We start from the raw sequence: 22,574 nt of genomic DNA, 5'->3' as shown, positions 1-22,574 counted from the left end.
AAATGTCATCATTTTTATTCCCTACATTGATAATTTGTGTCTTCTCTTAGTCATAATCATTCTTTCTAGGGGTTTATCAGTTTTATTATTTTTTCAAAGAAATAACTTTTGGATTTTATTCTTTTGTGCATTTCTATTTTACTAGTCTGTTTCTACTTCTTTGGGGATTGCTATTCTTTTTCTAATTCTTGAAATATATACCCAGATCTCTGACTTTCAGATTTTCCCCATTAATATATGATTTCAGATCATAAATTTCTCTTTATAAGCATGGCTTTAGCACTATACCACAGATAAGAATGTGTCAGACACATTGCAATTTAATATAAATATTTTATAATTTCTATTATTTTTTTTTTTAGTCTTAGGCTATTCAAGAATGTATTGCTCAATTTCCAAATATTTGGGAGTATTTTAATTTTTGTTCTTAGTTTCTTATTTAATGTCACTATGGTAAAACACATACATACTCCAGATTTCAATCCATTGAAATTGTTGAGAATTGCTTTACACCCAAGCATATGGACAAATGTTTGGTGACTATTCCGTGTCCCTTGACAACATTGTTTATTTGTTGGATGTAATAATTCACATATGCTATGTGGAATTAAAGAAATCTCAGGAGAAGGCAATGGCAACCCACTCCAGTACACTTGCCTGGAAAATCCCATGCATGGAGGAGGCTGGTGGGCTGCAGTCCATGGGGTCGCTAAGAGTCAGACACGTCTGAGGACTTGACTTTCACTTTTCACTTTCATGCATTGGAGAAGGAAATGGCAACACACTCCAGTGTTCTTGCCTGGAGAATCCCAGGGACAGGGGACCTGGTGGGCTGCCGTCTATGGGGTCGCACAGAGTCGGACACAACTGAAGTGACTTAGCAGCAGCAGCAGCAGCAGCTAAAGTTGTTGCTGGGACAGACCTGAAGTGGGGAGCTCTCCCCCTACATGCATAATCACTTACTTCAAGGGGAACAGACAAGGGGCCTACATCCCCACAGGAACTAACCTCTGCTTACTCTCCAGCAGAAAAGACACCTCTCCGCAGCATGCAACTCAGCCAGTCTGCAGCAGCGGAACCAATGGGAAGCCTCCATCAACCATACTCTTAGTTCCTCCAATGGACTCTTCGGTGATCATCGCGGCCCCGCCCATCTCCTCCTTTTTCCTATAAAAGCAAGTTCTCCGTCCTTGTCCTGTGGGTTTGCTTAAGGTCGGCACCAGATTGCTTGTCTGAAGTCGAAATTTCTGTTGCTGTTCCTGAGTAAACTTGCTTTTGCCAGTAAACTATCTGGCTGTTATATTATTGAAGTTGACAGTTACCAGGTCAAGACTGTTAGTCATGATGTGCAAATATTCTATAGCTTTATTAATGTCCTGCCTTGTTCTATTGATGCTTTTGAACTGTGATGTTGTAGGAGACTCTTGAGAGTCCTTTGGACAACAAGGAGGGCAAACCAGTCAACCCTAAAGGAAGTCAACCCTGAATATTCATTGGAAGGACTGATGCTGAAGCTGAAGCTCCAATACTTTGGCCTCCTGATGTGAAGAACTGACTCACTGGAAAAGACCCTGATGCTGGGGAAATTGACGGCAGGAGGAGAAGGGGATGACAGAGGATGAGATGGTTGGATGGAATCACCGACTCCGTGGACATGAGTTTGACAAGCTCCGGGAGATAGTGAAGGACAGGGATGCCTGGCGTGCTGCAGTCCATGGGATCACAGAGTCAGGCACGACTGAATGAATGAACTGAACTGAAATTGTTCTATCTTACACAGAGAAAAATGTACTGAAATCTACCAACTTGTCTTTTGCTTCTGTTGATGTTTGCTTTAAATTTTGTGGCTATGTTAATAGATGCTTATCCATTTAGAATCATTTCAGCCTCTCGGATTTACCCTTTGGTAATTACGAAAAGCTCTCCACTATAGTAATGCATATTGTGTTGGAATCACCTTTGTCTGACATTAGATGCTCTACCACCCTTCCTTCGTTTACTGTTTGAAGCCTATGCCCGTGACTAGCTTCTGATCCAACATCTGCACCAGCCCAGGACGCTGCCCACCCTCCACCCCTACCCCCAACCGCCAAGTCTGGAGATCACACTGGAGCTTCCTGGTGCAGCCAAGCGGGGCTGGGCCGCTAGGGGCGCCAGAGGGAGCGGTGGGGCTGGTGCCGGGGGAGCACACACTCCTTCCGCGGTAATTCCGGCTGTGTTTGGCCTGTTCCGGGCCGAGAGCGTGTCTGCCGAGTTTGGGGCCTGAGGCCTTTGCGCGGATTTGAGCGTTTCCGTCCGCAGTTGCTTAACGAGGCCGCGGTTGTGCTGGCCCGGAAGCCTCGGGCTCCACTCTCCCCGTGGAGGGGGGTCTCGTCAGCTCCGTGAGCTGGCCCGTTCCTTGGCGCTTCTGCATGTTAGCGGTTTCCTGAGGCCGGGCCGGCCGCTTGGTGTTACAGCACCTGGGAGCTGAGAATGCCTTTCGTACACGTAAACGGTGGGGGCGCGGGGGTCGGGGAGGCGGGGCATCTTTTGTGGAAATCTATAAAATGCAGATTTCATTGACCAAAAGTAAAGGTGTCTTTGGAACGCAGCGAGGCTCGTCTGGTGTCGTGTTTACCGCCTCTCAGAGCACTGGCCCCGTGTATTGGTTTCTCGCTGACCCCTGTGCCGCTCCTGTCATAGGCAACTCTCTACACTATTGATATCATTGGGTTAACGATGTATGTAGTTCTTTATATGTAGTGACACCCCAAGACCTCATTATTACTGTTTCAATATTCATTTAGATTGACTCACATTTGCTTCTTTTCTTTTTTCTCTGCATTTCTGGGCTTACGTTTGAGATCATTTTTCTAGCTCTTTCGTGTGTGTGTGTGTGTGTGTGTGTGTGTGTGTGTGTGTGTGTGTATTTAGTGTGGTCCGCTGGGGATAAGTTCTTTGAGATTTTTGTTTCATTGAATTTGCTGTTAACCTTTGCGGACTTACCAAAAAATATTCACAACCTAAAAGTTGAGAGTTATGTTTTATTCTGTGGGAAGTTTTAGGACTTTAAGCCAGGAGAGAGCATCTCAAGTAACCCTGAGAGACCGTTGCGAGGGGATGCGGGGAGGAGTCTGGTTATTAGAAGTTTTGCAGCAAAGGGCAGTTAGTCTGAACATCAAAAGATTATTATTAATTAAAATAATTTTTTAAATATCCCAAATTAAGGAGTTTAGTGTTTTATTATGTATGGGAAGATGCAGGAGCCTGGGCTCACCGGAATCATTACTTTCATATGCATCTCGGCTGCCTGCGGCCAGTGCCCTGTGTCCACACCTTGAGCTTCCTCAGAGCTCACCAGCTCACCACGCACGGTGGCTGCAGTCCCTGGTGGCTGGGGCGTCATTGGTTACTGATATGGCAGGAAATATTTCATTTCTCACCTTTGAATTTTGAGCAGTATTTTTGCTTCTAGATTGGTAGCTATTTTTTGCCAGTGTTTTGACGGTGTCATTGCATTGTCCCCTTTCATTGCTTACTTTCTGTTTTGGAACTCTTATTTTGTGGCTATTTTGTCTGGCTGCTCTTCAGATTTTCCTTTTATTCTTGGTGTTCATTAGTTTCACTACGATGTGCATAGATATGATTTTTCTTGATCCTACTTCAATTTTGTAAAGAGTTTCTTAAATCTATGGGGTGATATGTAATCAGTTTTGGGAAAGTTTTAGCTCCTGAATCTTGAAATGTTGTGTCTGACCCGTTCTCTTTCTTTTCCACTTAATGGATCCACATTGTCTCAGCTGCTGCTGTGTCACCAGAGGCTCCAAAGTTCTCAGAGTTAAAGCACTGACAGTCTCATCTGTGCATCTGAGGGTAGGCTGGGCCCAGAGGGTAGCTGTGCTTCTCATTCAGAACTGGGCTCAGCTGAGATGATTCAGCCATATGTGTCTCTCATCCTTCCACTACGAGGGTTATAATGAGCAGTTTCTCCTCATGATGGTACATTTGTGCATACATGCTAAGTTGCTCAGTCGTGTCCGACTTTTTGTGACCCCATGGACTGTCGCTGGCCAGGCTCCTCTGTCCATGGGATTCTCCAGGCAAGAATACTGGAGTGGGGTTGCCATGCCCTCCTCCAAGGAATCTTCCCAACCCAGGGATTGAACCCGCATCTCTTGTGTCTTCTGCACTGGCAGGCGGGTTCTTTACCACTCGTACCACCTGGGAAGCCCCACTCATGATGGTGATAGAGGCATAAATAAGAAAGTAGACCTTAACAAATTATAAGTTTGAGCCCCAAGTCAAGTCAAAGGAAATAAATCCAGCCTTTGGTTGATGGGGCTGCAAAGTTACATGGCAAAGTACTAGTTAAAAACTGGAGTCCACATTTACATCTGCATTCAAGTGTGTTGGACCCTTCACCATGGCCCAGTTATCAAGCTCTTTCCATTCTTTAAAAGTGGTACAGTGTTCAGTCTGATGTTTTCTACCTACTGCTCTTCTCCATTACTGAAATCCCTATCTTGGCTTTTATTTCAAATGCTGCTAATTCAGCTCTTGGTCCTTTCTGTCATACTCTAGATTCTTATTTCATTAATTTTTGCCACTTCATTATTGTCTCATTACTATTTTTTAACTTTCAAAATGGAATGTGTAATTCCTTGATTTTCTGATGTTCTTCTATTATAAAAATTGAGGTTTTAAAATGCTTGTCAGTTTTCCCCCTGGAAGATGCTATAGCTTTATCCCGGTGTTCCGTCGTGTATCGTTTTGTTTTTTGTGGAGACTTTAACTGTCCAGTTTGCAGGACTTGACATTTTTCATTCGGGGTCTTGTTTTTCAGCAGAGCGCCTGCACTGACTGCTGGGTGCAGAGCTCAAGGCATGTTAATTGCGTTGTTCAGTGTTTTTACTCAACTTCTGCCCTCAGGTCTGTCTCTTGTTGGGAGAAGTGTGTCTAAATATTCCACTTTGTTGCTGGTTTTGTCCGTTTCTCCTTGTTCTAACACTTTTTACTTTATGTATTTTGGAGCACTTAGATACACATAAATTTTAATTTGTTAAAAACTTTTTTCTGGTAAGTTGAACATTTTGTTATTTATGTCTGTTAGTGATTCTTGCCTTAAAGTCTGTTTGTTTAACATGGATAGTTTAAGTCTACTGTATCTTCTTCTGTCTTTTATGATGAATTTTTCCGTGGTCTTTTGTTTTGAGTATTTTTCTGGATTAAAACAAAAACTTCAATCTGATAGTCTGTCTCTGAGCTGGTGATTTGATTTATTGTGATTGTTAAGGCATACAGATGCATTTCTATCACCTATTATTTAGTACCTTTAAATTTCTTCTATCCATTTTCTCTCAAGTATTGGTTTCTTTTTTCTATTGCTAGGTAGAAGGTAGCAAACTCCATTTCTGTGACACTTTGGCATTGACCCTTTATGCCTATGGCCATCTCTGATTTCTCTGTGAACCACGTAGAAACCAGAGAACATTTCATTGTTAATCATGCCTTTTCACACCATTTGTATCCAGTATGGTCTTATTTTCTTTAACCTTCCAAATGAGAAAATATTATTTTGGGGCTATCTTGTTAGTGTTATTTGGCTTTATCCACAATTGGGCTTCCCTGGTGGCTCAGCTGGTAAAGAATCTGCCTGCAATGCAGGAGACCTGGGTTGGAGACCTGGGTTCAATCCCTGGGATGGGAAGATCCCCTGGAGAAGGGAAAGGCTACCCACCCCAGTATTCTGGCCTGGAGAATTCCATGGACTGTATAGTCCCTGGGGTTGCAAAGAGTCAGACAGGACTGAGCGACTTTCACTTTACATGTCTTAGTCTGCTCCAGCTGCTACAACAAAACATCGTGAACTAGGGGGATTAAAGAGCAGACACTTGTTTCTCAGAGTTGTGTAGGCTGCACGTTCAAGATCGAGGTACTGGATGATTCATTTTCTGGCAAGAGCCCTCGTCCTGGCTTGCAGATGGTGGCCTTCTTGCCATGTCCTCACGTGGCAGAAAGAGAGAGAGAGAGAGAGCTCTGGAGTCTCATCTTCTAAGGATATTCATTCTTTTGTATCAAGGCCCAACCATTATGACCTCTTAGCCTTATTTACTTCCTTCCTCCACATACAGTCACACCAGGAATTAGGGCTTCAACACAGGAATTTGTGGGGATACAGTACAGTCCATGGCACCACATATTAACGTGTTTTTTAAAAATTGGTTCTTTCTTGCATTCCGTCTTGCTGTCTGGGATTATTTTCACTCCTCTTAATGCTTTTGGGGGAGTTCCTTTAGTAATTACTAGTCAGTGGTAAACCATTTTATTTTTTACTTATTGTAAACAGCCTTTTAGTATTCAAGGCCAAGTTACTTTTTGGCTGTTTTCTTTCAGCGCTTTGAAGTTGCCACTGCCTTGCCCTCTGCCTCCCAGTTTGAGCTGTGGCCTGCGCAGGATATAACTGCTGTTCGCTTCCAGATGCGTGTTTTCTCTCTGCAGGCTTTTGTAATTTTCTCTTGGTTTGCAGTCTGGACGTTTTGCTCTGAGTGTGTCTCGGAGCAGCGGGCCTGTTGTGATTGCTTGACCTGAATGTTGTTGCATCGCTTTTGGAAAATCGCCCATTGCTCTTTGTTTGAACACTGCCTGTGCTCTGCTTTCTCTGTCCGCTTCTGGAAGCCTGCTTGTTTTCTGTATTAGCTTCTCTCTTACTCTTCATGTTGTCTAGTTTCGTCTCTGTGTTTCCCATCTCTTTTAACCTCTTGGTTGCAGTGGAATCGTTTGTTCAGCTCAAATTCCAGTGTGTTGTCATCTCGTCATCTATGTGTGATCTACTGTTTAATTTCTCCCTTGAGTTTTTATAAGGTTACCGAGGTTACATCACTCACTCCCAGCAGTTTCCTGATTTTTTGCCTAATATTTTTGACAGTCTGTCATTCTTTTCCTCATCTTTTCTATGCTCTTTTATTTCTAAAAGCAAATTTATTTTGTATTACAGACCTGTGATTTCCAATGTTTGAAACTTTTGGTGATCCATTTCTGCTTACTTGTTGTTTCTTGTGTTCTTGTGTCTTTTGTGAATTTTGATTTTTAGCAGATATTTATTGAGATAATACCTCTGGGACTCTATGACTTCTGAGCTGAGTGAGTATTCCTTCAGAAAGGATTTTCCTTTGCTTTTGTAGGTATCACAGGGTGAAACATACATTACCACTTAACATTTATCTTGTGGCTTAGGTTTATTGGAATAAACCAGTAGTGGAAATACAAGCCCCAAGTGATAATGAGAGTATCTAATTCTGAGGAAAAACTTCTCTTCATACGTTTTTCTCCATGTGGAGCCAATGCTGACATAGACAAGTTTCCTTGTGCAGAGAGAGTCTTTTCCCCTAGTTTAGTATTTAATTTAGAGCACATCCCCTCTGAAGTGCCTCATTTATGTCTTTTGCTTTTACTTCCTCTCTCATGGAAACCCAGTGCCTTGTCCGCTGCCCAACCTGAGGCTCACGGTGATAGAAAAAGAGCAAATATGCTGAAGCAGCTGCCAGCTTCACTCCTTGCTCACTGTATATTGTAAAGATTATTTTATTTCCTTTCCTTCCCCCCTTCTTTCCTTTTTTCCTCTTCTGAAATGTTCACATTAGGTTGGTGTACAGTTAAAAAGTATTCAGATTTTTTTTTTCATGCGACATTTTTAACTGGTCTGTAATAGGAGGGATTTTAGCTGACAGGGTTGTTGCTGAGAAGAAGCGTTTTTGCAGTCCTTCCTTCATGATGTGCCTGAGCCCCCACTGTCGAGGCTGACCATGTCTGACTAGCTGGGACGGTGCGTGGGCTCGTCACATCCTTGGATTATGTGAGAGCATTTGAATGCTTCGCCACAAAGTATGGTGTTTGAGCTTTCTGGTGGGTAACTTTTATTAAATTATTGACTTTTTCTGTTCCTAGGGGTCACAGGATTTTTAAAAGATCAATTAGTGAATGCTAATGATGCTGTGATTATCATCCTTTACTTCTTGTTGGACATCATTTTCTAAGACTGAGTCATTCTTACATTTCTGGAGCAAATTGTACTTGGTCATAACCTGTTATTATTTTAATACAGCCAGTTAGGCAGTTTTTGGGCTTTGTTCACAAGTATGTTGGCCTCTAATGTTCCTTTCTTGTACTGTTTTTGTTTTGCTGTAGTTTCAGTTATGTGCTTGGCCTCTAAAAGGAGAGTTGGAAGGAGTGTTCCATGTGCTTGAGACAGACAACAGGTGGGTGTGCTCGTTCAGAGACGGAGGCTTTGGAGTAGAACTTGGGAGTCGCTCCGTGTGTCTCAGGAGACAGGTCCTTGACTGCGTTTGAGGGGCAAGGTTTGAAGGCTGTACTCCCCAGCGCCTCCACGTGTCTTCTTGGGGCCCATCAAGTCCGGCGGTCCAAAGAACTGGCAGCTCATAAAGCTTCTGAAAGGCTAGAAAGCTGCCTTCTCCCTAGAAAGCTGCTTTCAATTAAAGTGGACCCTCAAATTCTCCATTTTGTTTGTTTTTAAAGCCTACATATAGGTGATAGTTTGGGCATGCATGTGTATCTTGTCACTTTGAACAAAAAATGCTGCTTTTACAGCCCCCCAGTTTCGTCCCCCCTAGAGCATGTGCTCTGCGCTGCTGCAGCGCTCACCAGGTGGAGCTTGCTCCCCCGCGACACAGCTCTGGGCTGCTGAGCACTGCGCTTTGTTTACACGAACAAGAAAGAAACACTTGCTACTCTTGCTGAGACCCCCTTGTTTGCAGTTTTCTGTCACTTGCATCACACTTGCTCTTAAAGAGCACAGTGGCCACCTTAGCAATGCCACTTAGAGTAACACGTTTCCTCCCCCTCACGTGAGCTCTCCCTCTCTCTGAATGAAGCTTTGACGTCTCCAGGGCACTGTAAGCCTCTTCCTTTCAGGCCCTTCTGTCAGCTCTGGCCAACATTCTGCTGTCTACCTCCATGTAGCCGTCCAGGCCTGGCCTGGCCCTGCTCACCTTGGTTTGCCCACCTCTCTCCAGCTAAGTTTTGACAGATCGTTCGTTCCTCAGTTGCTCTCTTGAAACCAAGTGTAGTTCCCTCTTGCCCTTGTGACCTTGGATTGGTGAACACCTAGACCTCATAGAAAATGTTCATCACCCAGTTGTACCTGACTCCTTGTGACCCCATGGATGGTAGCCCACCAGTCTCCTCTGTCCTTGAAATTTTCTAGGCAAGAATAGTGGAGTGTGTTGCCATTTCCTTCTCCAGGGCATCTTCTGGACCCAGGGATTGAACCCGGGTCTCCCAACTGAGCCACTAGAGGCCCTGCCATTTCAGCTCCTATTCTGGGACTGCTCCTGGGTCCTCTTGCCAGCAAGCTTTTCTGGGTCTCTGCATGGTCTCAGCCATGACCTTCTCTCTCTCTTGCCTTCAGGGCCTATTCCAAGCTGACATCATGCCCACCTCGTCTGAGCGCTCACTCTTTAGCAGACACCCCTGTCTTCAGCTTCACAGAGAATATGTGACTGTTTGGGAATGAACTCTTTCATTTCCTGGCTCCTTCCAACATGTGAGCTTTCTGTGCACTCCTACTTGTTCCTCTACTCGCTCACAGAAGTGTTTGCTCTCCTGCCGGGGTTGCAGCCTCTGCTTTGGATCCTGTTCCATTCTGTCTGCACCAGCTGGGCCCCCGTTGCCTGTCCTTCACTCAACTGGCTCCCTGCTCTTCACAGATAAAGATTCCCAAGTCTTTACATTCTTGGTGTGGCATCGATGTTGATCCGTGATCTGTTTTTTCTAAACACTATCCTCTTAAAACTTCTTCCTTCCATAGTGACTTCTAGAAAGTGTATCTATCTGGTGACAGCATTTTCCCCAATTCACTTGAACTCCTCATCCTGCAATAATCTGATATCTCTCATCATTTAATCATTGAAAGTACTCTTCATCAGATCACCAAAGACCCACCAGATCCAAACCTAGGGAATTCTCCCTGTCCATGGGTCTTGATGTCCCAGTCATCTTACACTGCGCTAACCATCCTCCTGTGAAGAGATGCCAGTGTCCAGCTGCCATGGCAACTTTTGAATAGTTGACCTCTTGCATCTCTTGCCTGCCTTAACAAAAGGGATCCTACTTAAAGTCTTGTCCTAGGCTGAGAGTGGGGAGTCCTAGGAATGCCGCTTCTGGACAGGGCATGAGCAGGAAGGCGGGAGTGCAATGCCTACGCTAAAGGGACATGCACAGAGCAGGAGCCGAACAGAAACTGGAAACTGTCAGCTGTGGAGTCACTGGCCAACACTCGGGGGCCCTTCTGGTTCAGAGGCTCTAGATGTGACAGAGACAGCCCTGCTCCCTGCCTGCCCCACAGTACCCCCTTCTGGGGCCATTGAGACTCTCTGGAAGGTTTCCAGGATGCCCCAAACAGCATTCCCTGAGTCAGACTAGGTGAGGCGGGCCAGAGTATGGGAGGGAGCGGGAAGCAGGAGAGCTGCAGATGGGGCTGCACCCACCCTAGCACCCAGTCGGGGCCACAGGGGAGAGAGCATTTGTTTTGTGCAGAACTGTGGCTCAACTCTCTGGCTGTCTGTGCACGGCTACATCTCAAACAGAGACTGGAAAAAGTCTGGAGCGTCAGCAGCAGCGCTGCTGTGTGCCTGCCCAAGCTTCAGATGCTGGACAAACGCACGTGGAAGAATCTGTGAGTCCACACACCTATGCCGGTTGGTGGGGGAAATCCATGCTTACTCAACAGAATTTCTTCTCTTCTGTCTCTTGGAGTCTGGAAGCAAGAGCTGAAGGAGAGAAGCCAAGGGGCCTCCCCTGTCAGAAGAGGGCTGTAATCAGGAGGGGGTCCTACTACCCCACACTGAGCAGTATTTCTTTCACTCCAGAGACACCTTATGCCCAAATCATTCTGTCTCCCCCACTGACCCTGGGCCCCCCCAAAGGTCAGAAGTGTCTGAGGTCTACTCTTCATGGGTGGGCCTCAGGCCCTGCCCTCCATCAATACCAAGGCCCCCCAAGGTGAAGAGGAGTCAAGAGTGATTGTCAGCAATAAACAGTTACAAGGTTTGATTTCAAAGAGAAACAACGTGTAGACAAATGGCTGTGGGGAAGGTTTGGCCCTGCTGTAATTCAACCTGTGAGGCAGGGCCAGATGGACTCATTCTCCCCACCCCACGTCAAGGTCCCTGGAAAGTCAGATCACCACTGAGCTAATCGATGGAAAACAAATTTAATGCAACTAGTCCCAACCACCTGCAGCCAGCTGACCTCGTCACGGCAGCCTGAGGCCCAGGAGTGCAGAAGCCAGTGTCAGGAAAGGCCTCAGCCCGGAGCTGCTGCCCCTGCCCTGCCCCTTGATGAACTTCAAGTAAGCATCTTCTGTGTTTTCTCTGATGATTGGTTTCTGGATGTTGCACAGGCTGGATGTACAGCACGCCAGGTACAGAAAGGGTGTGGGCTTTACGAGCACGAACGACCTGGCCATCTGTGAAAATGCCTCATTCATCCCACAGTTCAGTGCACACTGCTTGGAAATAAGGAAGAACCGTGGAAATACTCCTAGTGGGAAACAGGACAGAGAGATGGGGGTCTCATGAATTGAAAGCAGCAATGCCAACACCATTTCTGCCTGAAGTCTGCCCAACCCTGACCCTTCTATTGCCCCTTACCAGAGCCCCACTCAAAGAGGGCACCTGAAAGGGATTTGGGAGCCGTCACTGCAAAGGAAGAGGGTCAGGCCTTTGTGTTCAGAGCTGCTTTTGGGGGTGGCGTGGTATCAGATGCCACCATCTCTGACCTGTCTGCACACACCTGTCTGCACTTGAGCCTGGCAGTCTCCATTTGGGAATGCATAGGTTCCCTGGGCCTCAACTTCTCAAACATGGTTGCTCAAGCCTTTGTGACCACAGACGAGACACACGGGAGCAAGGGGCACCTGGCCATCCTGGCCACTGCCCAGGGCTTGGAGCTGGCCTCTCAAGGAGCCACTCCTGCGGCCTGGGTGTAACTGCTGTGACTGTGAGCCTACTGCTGGCACGGCCAGCACTGGGGGCATGACCTGTCTTCTGACTTCACCTCCTCCCATATTTCACTGCGCAGTCATCTTTCCACACTAAGTTATCAAGTCCAGGTGAGGCTGCAGTGGGGCTTATGCCTCGACTGACTCAGTAGCCCACACGCTTCTTGGAACATGGAAGCCCCAGAAGTGGCTGATGAATGGAAAGTGAATTCTCCAGGCCAGACAAGGCCACTGTTGGGTCATGCCAGGGCCTTCAAAGTCACCCTCGGGAGAGAGTTCTTCATGAGGCCAGAAGTGCTTGGGGGAGTTACAGATGGCAGAGCAGTGGTCTCCAATGTTTTAAAGCATGCATCCTCTTTTCAGGACATATTTTAAGCCCTGATTATGTACATCTTTTGTAAAAGCTATTCTTGGTCAGACATTGAAGTCATTAAGGCTCAACTGCTCACCTAGAAGTGAATGAAAAGAACTCTCCTTTACTTTCTCCCTGCACCTCAGTATTTCAGTCTGGCCAGCGGTTGCTGCGTGCCACCCTGCATCGGCTCTGGGGTTACTTATGTAAGCTGAGTCTCCTCAATGGCCTGCTGGCACTCCTGGCTTCACAGGACTTTGCTCTTCAAATTTTAAAAAAGGATCATTTGAATCAGTTCTAATGAGGTGGATGAAACTGGAGCCTATTATACAGAGTGAAGTAAGCCAGAAGGACAAACACCAATACAGTATACTAACGCATATATATGGAATTTAGAAAGATGGTAACGATAACCCTGTATACGAGACAGCAAAAGAGACACTGATGTATAGAACAGGCTTATGGACTCTGTGGGAGAGGGAGAGGGTGGTAACATTTGGGAGAATGGCATTGAAACATGTGAAATGTCATGTATGAAACGAGATGCCAGTCCAGGTTCAATGCACGATGCTGGATGCTTGAGACTGGTGCACTGGGACGACCCAGAGGGATGGTATGGGGAGGGAGGAGGGAGGAGGGTTCAGGATGGATTTTCTTTTAAAAATTTAAAATAAATAAAAATAAAATAAAAATAAAATAAAAAAAGGATCATTTTTATGTTAGTTATTCTTTATTGAGGAAAACTCGACAGGCCCTAAGTCCTGAAAGCATTCTACTGACCTGTGTGTGGAGCCCCACTGGGACCCAGGACACTTACTCACGGCGGCAGAGATACAGTATGTAGAGCCATTGTCACAGTTTTCTGGCCCTTGGCATTCAAAACTGTTCTCCTTCTCACAAACGTGACACCTCAGGACAGCATCTGAAAGGAGGAATAAAAAGAAAGCGGAATGTGGCAGCTCTCAGATCCCATCAGAGCAACACCTGCCATCCTCTCCTTCCTCTGAGTGAGGACAGAGCCCTGGGTCCATCCATCTTTCTGGCGCCTCACAGCCTCCCCTATCCTGCAAGCTCCTCCTCTCCTCTCTGGGCTTCTCTCGTGTGCCCACTGGATGTGTCTCACAGACCCACACCACACCCATAGCATGAACACAGGCGAGCGCAGAGCCTCAGCCCGGAGACATGCACTGTCATATGGAAACAGCCGAGTCCCTGCCTCCCCCAACCCCCACTCAGGACATGCCCACATCACCACACCTCACTGGCGCCTCACATTAGCTGCTCTAGAGAAAGAAGCCCCATGGCTGTGGAGTCTGCACCCATGCACCCTGTCCACCCACCTTCCTGGCTGACCCCACTGCCTCCAGTGCCTGGCTCCACACTCCTTGGCCTGAGACCCTGTGTCCTGCCTGACCCAGGAGCCGAGGTGGCCCACCATGGGGTCTGTGTCAGGGGAGGACTTGTTCCTAGGGAAGAAGCTGGTCACACTCCAGCAGCTCTCCATTTTCAGAGACAGCCCCAGGCGGCTTGAAGATGGCTGGTTCAGGCTTGGCCTCCAGCCCCACCATCCCCAGGAAGGCAGGGCCATGGCAGGGAGAGCTGGGTGCTGGGCAATAAAACCAGCCATTCCTGCCTGCCCTTGGGGACCCCACATCAAGAGGCTCCCCAACTATGTATCCATATCAGCCGACCACCCTCCTAAGGCTGTCTTGCCCACTGAATTCTCTGGACTACACCTGCCTGGACCCACCTGGGGCCATGGCCACCCTGTATCTGCACAGGCATTCCAGACCTCCTCCTCCCAGCCCAGGAGGCTCAGGGCCAGAACTGACCTTGTCTTCCAGACACGGTGAGATTGCTCTCCACCTGTGGCAGGCCCAAGACCAGAAACAAAGCAAGGAGGGTTATCATTTCCAGTGATGCCTGGTCCTGGACATGAGGAACAAGCAGGGCCACTTGGTCAGCTCTGACTCTGGAGTTAGATTTGACCCCCATTGGTCTAATACCATTCAGGGCCCTCCCCACTGGTCACCGGGGCAGACCCTCTCCTCATCCATGGGCCAGGGGCTGGGTGTGGCCTCTCAATGCTGATTGGGGGGGGCTGTCACCACCACCACCAAGTCCCCTCTGTCCCCAGGGACCCCATCACTCCCTGGAACTCTGCATTCATTCACCCATGCCCCAGCAAACTTGCTTGGCAAGTGTTCCTGCCGCAGCGCCCCCAAGGCAGTACCGGGTTTCCCCCACCCCTGATTTGAACTCCTGTTCTCTTAGGAGACACCATGGGGTACTCTCCCACCCAGCGCTACCGCCCTTCCTCTTCCCTCTTCATCTTCCTCTCCATCCATGGCCAGGTCTTCACTGATGCAGCCTGACCCCAGGGTACAAGAAGGCTTGGCTACCCCTGCACCACCCAGCCCAGCCTCACTGCCCAGATCGGTGCTGAGGCTAGCCCTCTCTCTCACAAGGCCTGCCAGCCTTATGCCCTTACACACTTATATTGTTGATTGATTCTTTTTGGTTTGTCTGGTTAGGAATTAGAAAGCCAAATGAGAACCTGTATTAACTCTAGCAACCACAAACACAACGACAGCAAGAAGAGAAAACCAGAAAGCTGAATTTGCAATGTCACCAGGTAAACAGAAATCCGAAGAGTAGCAAGCCCTAAAAAAGTGGAATGATATACTGTGTTCCCAGATCAGAAGACTTACTGTTGCTAAGATGTCAGTTCTCCCTAAATTGATCTGTAGATTTAGCACAATCTCAAATTTCCCAGAGATATATTTTCAATGTAGAAATAATCAACTGGGATTCTAAAATTAAAGTAGAAAAGTGAAAGACCTAGAATAGCCAAAATAATTTGGAAATAGAAGAGCCAAGGACTTATACTACTTGATTTTGAGACTTACTAGAAAGCTATGATAACCAAAGACAGCATGATGCTGCAGAAAGCTTAGACATACAGTCAGAAGAATGGAATAAAGAGTCGAGAAGTAGACCTACCCATGTGTGACTGACTGATTTTAGACAAAGATGACAAGCAAAAAAAATGCATTGAAGAAATGGCCTCTCCTGTGACAAATAATGCTGAGACCTTGGAACAAACAGATGCAAAACTGATGCCCCCAAATGCAAAAAAGAAAAACATAAACATGACTTTCCCTTTGAAAAGTGAAAAATGAAAGTGTTCGTCACTTAGTTGTGTCCAGCTCTTTGTGATTCCCATGGACTGTAGCCTTCCAGGCTTCTCCATGAAATTCTCCAGGCAAGAATACTATAGTGGGTAGTCATTTCCTTCTCCAGGGGTCTTCCTGACCCAGGGTGGTGTCACCTGGGTATCTGAGGTTATTGATATTTCTCCCGGCAATCTTGATTCCAGTTTGTGCTTTATCCAGCCTGGCATTTCACATGATGTACTGTGCAAATAAGTTAAATAAGCAGGGTGACAATATACAGCCTTGACGTACTCCTTTCCCAATTTGGAACCAGTCTGTTGTTCCATGTCCAGTTCTAACTGTTGCTTCTTGACCTGCATACAGATTTCTCAAGAGGCAGGTCAGGTGGTCTGGTATTCCCACGTCTTTAAGAATTTTCCAGAGTTTGTTGTGGTCCACACAGTCAAAGGTTTTGGCATAGTCAATTAAGCAAAAGTAAATATTTTGCTTTTTTGATGATCCAACAGATGTTGGATGTTGACTTTTTAGATAAGATGTATAAAGCATGAGTCACACAAGTAAAACTGCTACAATTCATAGGGGAGATAACACTGATGCCTGTAGTTAACTTTGAAAGGAATCCAAAAGATAAAGTGAATAACGCATTGTTAGACAGATGGATAGACACATGGGAAAACTAGTAAAATGTTAAGGTGGACAAGGTGGTGGGCTTCCCAGGTGACGCAGTGGTAAAGAACTGCCTGCCAATGCAGGAGACACAAGAGACAAAGGTTCAACCCTGGCTTGGGAAGATCCCCTGGAGGAGGAAATAACAACCTACTCCAGTATTCTTGCCTGAAAAATTCCATGGACAGAGGAGCCTGGCAGGCTGCAGTCCATGGAATCACAAAGAGCAATGACTGAACAATTAACACTTTCACTTGCTTATACCGAACAGAGTTGGACACAACTGAACACACACACACACACACACACACACACACACACACATCCTTGCACTCACTGTAAAATATTTCAACATTACTGCCTCAGATAATTTATATACAATGCCAGGGATTTAAAATGTGCTCTACAGAGAATTCCCTGTTGGTAGTCATTAGGACTCCATGCTTTCACTGCCACGGGCCCACGTACAATTCTTCATCAGGTAACTAAGATGCAGCCAGCCAGGTGGCATGGCCAATTTTTTTTTTTTTTTAATGTGTTCTACATTTTTTTAGCCCAGATTTAACCCATTATGAGAATCACGGCATAGGGCAGAAACTATTTGAACGAGAGTCTTAATTCACCTTCTCAGTTAAAAACTAAAGATCCAGAATTTGACTGCCTAACCCTGCGTGTAGAAATCTAAGGCTTCTGCAGCGTATAGGTTAAATGGGCTGGGAGTGATATTTAGAATGTTTTAACATTGCTAGTCACAGTCTTACAAGCTACAGTAACTTCTATGGGGGTAGAAAAAGGATTAATAACATCATTAAATGAATGAGAATTAAAACAGGTGGCCTTTTGCATTGCTTCACTTGTCCCTGATATGGCAAAGACTGTCCAAGAAGAAAAACAGCTCATGGGAGACTTGGTCTATGAGGCCAACTTAGCTAACACCTCCCAATTCAGGCAAAAGTTGTATTCTTTGGAAATGGGACTCATCACACATTGAGTTTTCCCACAGAGGTGTTTGAATTTGCCAGCATATGTGAAAAATCGAGCGTGGTGGATCTCAAGAATGATAATGATATGACTTAGTGAGTTGCTACATTGATAATACCATGTGGATGAGTTCCCTCCAAGAAAAGTGTGATAAAGAACCTTATCTGGCGCCAACTGGAAAGAAATCATCTGAAAGAATCTCCGGAAAAAAGATCCTGGAGATTACTCAGGATCCTGGATTATTGTGACACCACCCCCTCCCGATTTTAGCTCCAGACATTACAAAAGATTGTAAAGGGCAAAGTTCAGTGGCATCCCATAACGTCATTTTCCTTTTCTTTTGGTACCACTAGCTTGGCGAAGAAAGTGATGACCTGGTTAAATCTCTGTGCTGGTCGTCCACTGATGGTGTTGACTAACAGAAAGCTAACAGAAATGTCATACCTGTGAATTGCTTTTAGCAGGAAATACCTGATCCTCCTAGGGGTGTGATTTAAATCAATGTGGACTCTGCAGGTGACGGGTATATGAGTTGGGCAGCGTCCAGCCTCAAGGTCGGAGATGCTGGGTGGGGTCCTGGTGGGACGTGGCTTTCAGTGGTGAAGATGCTGTGTGGGTTCCCATGTCACCCATCCCCAGAAGATGATGATGAATGGCCCAGGTGGTGGTGGAAAGGATACCCACAGGAAGGGCTGCCAGGTAGGTAGGGGAAGCCATGGGACCCCAGTAGAGGGATGCATGCTGTCAGAACGGATGGGGATGGTCACAGTTGCATCTGCCATCCCGGCTTCACGAGGGAGGGGCCAAACCACAGAATCTGCAGACACTGACCTGAGACTGAGTCCAAGTCTGAAGTTCTGGGTCCACCACCCTACCTCCTGCCTAGAACTTTTGGAATCTTCTAGCCACCTCCCATCTGTTCCTCCATCCAGCTGTACCCCGCCTGCCATCTCCTGCCCAGGTTTTCTAAACCACCGCCTCCCCCCACCCCCGCTCCCCGCCCCGCCACATTGTGCCCAGGCCTTTGGAACCTTCCCCAGCCCTGTGGTCTGTGAAGACCTTCGGGAACCTTCCACGTCTCTCTCCCCGCCAACCCTTCAGGGTCCTGCCCAGACCTTCTAGAAACGTCTCCTTGCACCTTGTCCTTCCCAGGCCTCCCTAACCTCACCTGAGACCCCATGTCCCGGAGGACCTTTTGGAGCCTTCTTCAGCCTCCCTATTCTGCGAAGACCTTCTGGAATCTTCCCAGATACTCGCGTCCTGCCAAGAACTGTGGAAACTTCCCCACACCCGTGTCCCAGCCAGACTTTGGGATTTCCTCTTCCTCTGCCCCATCCCCAAACCGCCCCCAACCTTGTCTTGTCTAAACCTACTGGAACCTACCAGGACACGAACTCCAGTGGGAACCCACACGAAGCTGCAGGTGTGTGAGGAGAAGTCAATTAGGCTCCGCGACCAGACTCAACCCGGAAGTACTGAGCGGCGTCTCCCATCAGGCTTTGCGCGGCTTCCAGAAGGTTTCGCTGCGGTCGCAAGTGAGAGTGCCCCCAGGGGCAGTCTCGTCAGAGGTAGTCTCGTCTGGCGGAGGTAGATGCCCGAAAGTGTTAGAGGACACGGAGCGGGGAGATGGTTCCAGAAGCTCTGGGCAGGGGCAGGGGTGACGGGGCAGGTTCATGCCGTGACATACCCCAGCATCACAAGTCTCCATGACTGACAGTACTAGCATTCCTTCTCTGTTACAATGAAACTGAGGGAGAATCATTACTCGAGAGAACCAGCAAATCCCCAAATTCTTGGTAACTAGTCCTAAACCAATTATACAGAAGAGAGGCCCCAGTGGAAACTGGGTAACAGTAAGGTCTAAAGGATTGTGAGGTGATCGCAAGTTAAAAGTGCAGGGAAAGGAGCGGAAAAGGTGCTTAGTGAAAATATATCACGTTACAGGCATCTCGTAGAAGAGAGAACAGGGTGAAAATTTTCTCAGCTGCCATTCAGGAAGTTAGATAAGCATAGATTACCTACCCAAAGAAATGAAGGAAATACAAAGAGGAGAGGAGAAATGAATAGGAGGTAAACACACAAAGCCAAAGTTGATTATCTGAAGGCATTCAAAGTATTGGTGAAACAGAAGAGACAACAAAGAAAAATACTCATTCCCAATATCAGAAATGGAAAGGGAGGCATCGATCAGCTGTTACTGATCTTATAAAGAAAATGAGTAGCTGCGATGAGTAGGCTTCCTGTGATAAACGTCACATTCCTGATGAAATGAACTAAAACCTGAAGAACACTGGGAACCAGAGGTGACTCACAATGCAAGTGTAGGCTGAAATTATCAGACTCTTTTGGAAAAACTAGGTACCAGGTCTTCTATCGAAGTTAAATCCTTGAAACAATAGAAGGATAACCAAGTTTATGAATGCTAAGTCCCAAAAGAGTAAAGATAAATCTACAAATTCAATGCAATTTCAGTAAGAGTCTAAACAGGTGCTGTGTGTGTGTGTGTGTGTGTGTGTGTGTTTGTGTGTGTGTCCGTTTGTGCATGTGCGTGAAGTTGATTCCAAATATTCAGATGTTTCAGAAACGGAAAGGGCTAGGAGTAGCCAAGGCAATATACTGGGAGAAGAAAAGTACTGGAGGACTTGAGCTCCCAACTGCCAAGATATTTATATTTTCTCACTTATTGAGAGAGTATGGTGTTGGCTCAGGGTTGAAAAACAGACCAATAGAGGAGAAAGCAAAGTCAGAAAGCACAAATATCCAATTACAGGCTTTCTGATGAGGCTTCCCCTGCCTTGGCATGGGGAAACGTTCTTGTGTGCCTTGACGAGTGGTGAATAGATGAGATATTATACACGGGTACCACACAAAAGAAGCAGTTCAGGACATTTGTGGATCTCAATGAATCCTCAGAAAGGAAAAAGGAAAATGTACAACGCTATCCTGGTGTCCGTTGGAAAATTAAGCATATACAAAATTGAAAAAAAATATTGCTGGTCACATAAGAAAAAGTGATACATGACAATATGTAAAAACTCACAACATCTGCTGTTCTACTGACAAGACAGTGCAAACCCAGGAGAAAGCATGTAGCACTTATCTCCTTAACTGGTATTCAGGATATAGAACTTCTTCCTAGCAACTGGTAACTAAAATAGCAGATCATCCAATAGAAATTTGAGAGAAAGGCATAAAGGCAGTTTACCAGATAGGAAATTTGTGAGGGTACTAAATATAAGAGAAGTGGCTGAACACAATTTCTCTTGGAGCAAATGATGACCCCAACAGGGATGATTAAACATTCAAAGACAACCACACCATGTGTTGGTGAGATTTTGAAGTGTGTGGGCTCCTGAGGAGTACAAATAGGTATAATCAGTTGAAATGTCTCCCACAGCCTCTGCCAAAGCAATACTTAAGCATATCTGAGCCCCCAGATTACCACTCCTGGGCACTCAGCTCCTGAAATGCTCGCATGGCCACACCTCAAGACAAGGACAAGCACGTTCACCGCAGCACTACTTGGTGTAAATTACAACCAGAACCAGCCTTAAAGTCCGCCAATAATGCCCAACAATAAACTGTCTTCATCAGAGCATACAACTGTGAGAATGAAGAACATACAACCATACACAAAGACAGGGACTCATATCACAAACATCAGTAGAGAAGAGAAGGCAGCAACAAAAACTCACAAAGCAGGATTTCATTGTTAGTGGTTCAAAAGCAGACAAACTCACATATAGGCTCAGGAACCCAGCCCCTTTCTTCTTAGAGTTGCACGGGTCTGCTTCTACTGCCTGAATAGAGGGATGTGGGGAGGAATTTGGGGCTCTCCACCCAGTTCAGTTTCCTGAGATGGATTCTGGTAGGGGCTTATGTACATTTGGTGAAAATCCGTAAAGCTGTCCACATAGTGTTATGCACTTTGTGTAGAATGTTGAATTTTAAAGGCCCCTCTGATGAACAAGGGGGAGGGGAAAGTTCTGGGAGGTGACTGAAGCCCAGGGCATCCATCTCACCCTTGAAATGGGAATAGTGACTGTAGCATGCACCTTCTGGGAAAGCTGCCAAGGGAGGGTGAGACAACTCGTGACCCCAAACTATGGATCGCACAAGCACAGGGAGGGCTCCAGCTGTGTGGCTGCTGGGTCCCTGGGAGAGTGGGGAACCCACAATCACGCTCCTGTCACAGATTTTCCCCACCCTTGGAGCTCATGTTCCTGGAGGAAAGAAGGATGTGGGCCCCTAGCACAGACCCCATGGAGTGGGGCAGGGACCTCTCACCTTTCTGACTGAGAAGGGGCTTGCCGGCCACCCTCCCACTCCCTGCCAGTGACCCTGTGTTCTGGGTTCTCTGCTCCTCAGCTGGATCAGCCAGGCCAGACTGACAGGGCCTTGGCCACATTACTGCCGTGGCTGCCAGTGTGCCAGTGCAGTCTCTGAAGTGCCCCCCGTGGGACTGCAAGCCCCCATTGGAAGAGATCTTTGTTGGCTTTGCAGAGTTTAGGTCGCAATCAAGCAGAGTAGGCTCGGTGGTCCCCAGGGTGCGGAGTGTAGCCAAAGCTTGCTGACTCTAGATCGAGCCTTTGTCTGCCACTGGTCTAGTGCCTCAGATTCCGTGTGCTCGTTGCACAGTCTGTCCTCAGTCTCTGGCCGGTAACTGAAGCCCTGCTTCAAGCTGCTGCAGGCCAAGGCCGCCTGAGATCGCCACTACAAGACACACTGACTTCTCACCCCGTTTAGAAATAAAACACATGACAAGTACAGCCCGAAGTTGAAGAGGTAATAGAATGAGATGTGGAAATGGCTCTGTTCGTATCAGCTCGTGTGAACTTCAACGTGGAAAAATGCGTGAGAGCCAAAGGAGGATGGAGATTTTGCATTCAGAAGGGATTTTGAAACTCAGAGTACCTTTCCTAACTGGATTAAGCAAGAAAAGAGTCGTTTCTGTTGTTTGCAAATTAAGAACACAATTCTAGATGTCAATGCCCTCCCTACTTCCCACCCTCATCATTCCCAGTAGAAAATAGAAAATATTTGGGAAATGTGATAAGAAAAGTATTACAGAACAAAACCAGACGTGGCAGGATAAGAACGTATACAATCACACAGAAACGCTATAGACCAGGGATCTCATTTTCCAACTCCAAAAACCCGGAAAGTGACAGCAAATTCAACACAAAACGAAGGGCCTAAAACAGAAACAGCAGAGAATGGAATGGGGACGCATTGCTATGTGTCAGGTGGAGGTTCCTGTACCCAGGGGTGGGGCTGCTAGATGGATTGGGGAAGCCGAGGGACCCCATGGGTGGGGGTGCTTTGGGGCTCGGCTGGCAGAGTTGTGTCAGCGGGATTCTGCAACCTTGTTCTAGGGGAGCAGGGTCAAATGCCAGGATCTGTC

The 22,574-nt window shown here is 46.7% G+C and overlaps 1 protein-coding gene across 2 annotated transcripts; it reads right to left on the bottom strand.

The window, feature by feature from the left end:
* Nucleotides 1–11,187: 11,187 nt before the first annotated feature.
* On the bottom strand, nt 11,188–18,711 carry LY6K (lymphocyte antigen 6 family member K). 2 transcript variants are annotated; one of them, XM_061438406.1, is made up of 5 exons: nt 18,554–18,711; nt 17,615–17,746; nt 14,180–14,276; nt 13,165–13,269; nt 11,188–11,535 (listed from the first exon to the last, which is right to left on the bottom strand). In XM_061438406.1, the coding sequence occupies exons 3-5, from the start codon at nt 14,256–14,258 to the stop codon at nt 11,249–11,251; spliced, it is 471 nt and encodes a 156-aa protein (XP_061294390.1). In that variant the 5' UTR covers nt 14,259–14,276; nt 17,615–17,746; nt 18,554–18,711; the 3' UTR covers nt 11,188–11,248. The 2 variants fall into 2 exon arrangements, with proteins under 2 accessions (XP_061294390.1, XP_061294389.1); XM_061438405.1 differs by lacking the exon at nt 17,615–17,746 and having other exon boundaries at nt 18,554–18,691.
* Nucleotides 18,712–22,574: the final 3,863 nt, after the last annotated feature.

The sequence above is a fragment of the Bos javanicus genome, chromosome 14, assembly GCF_032452875.1.
Source record: "Bos javanicus breed banteng chromosome 14, ARS-OSU_banteng_1.0, whole genome shotgun sequence".
In the NCBI taxonomy this organism is placed as follows: Eukaryota; Metazoa; Chordata; class Mammalia; order Artiodactyla; family Bovidae; genus Bos; species Bos javanicus.
Note: the sequence above shows the minus strand (reverse complement) of the source record. Positions and strands in the feature narration are given on the sequence as shown.

What these genes read in the sequence shown, in the direction of transcription:
- LY6K (XM_061438406.1), bottom strand. Translation starts at nt 14,258, where the DNA reads ATGATAACCCTCCTTGCTTTGTTTCTGGTCTTGGGCCTGCCACAGGTG. An exon ending in CACCGTGTCTGGAAGACAAG is followed by an intron (nt 13,270 to 14,179) that starts GTCAGTTCTGGC and finishes TCCTCCTTTCAG; the next exon opens with ATGCTGTCCTGAGGTGTCAC. An exon ending in CTGTATCTCTGCCGCCGTGA is followed by an intron (nt 11,536 to 13,164) that starts GTAAGTGTCCTG and finishes GTTTCCCACTAG; the next exon opens with GAGTATTTCCACGGTTCTTC.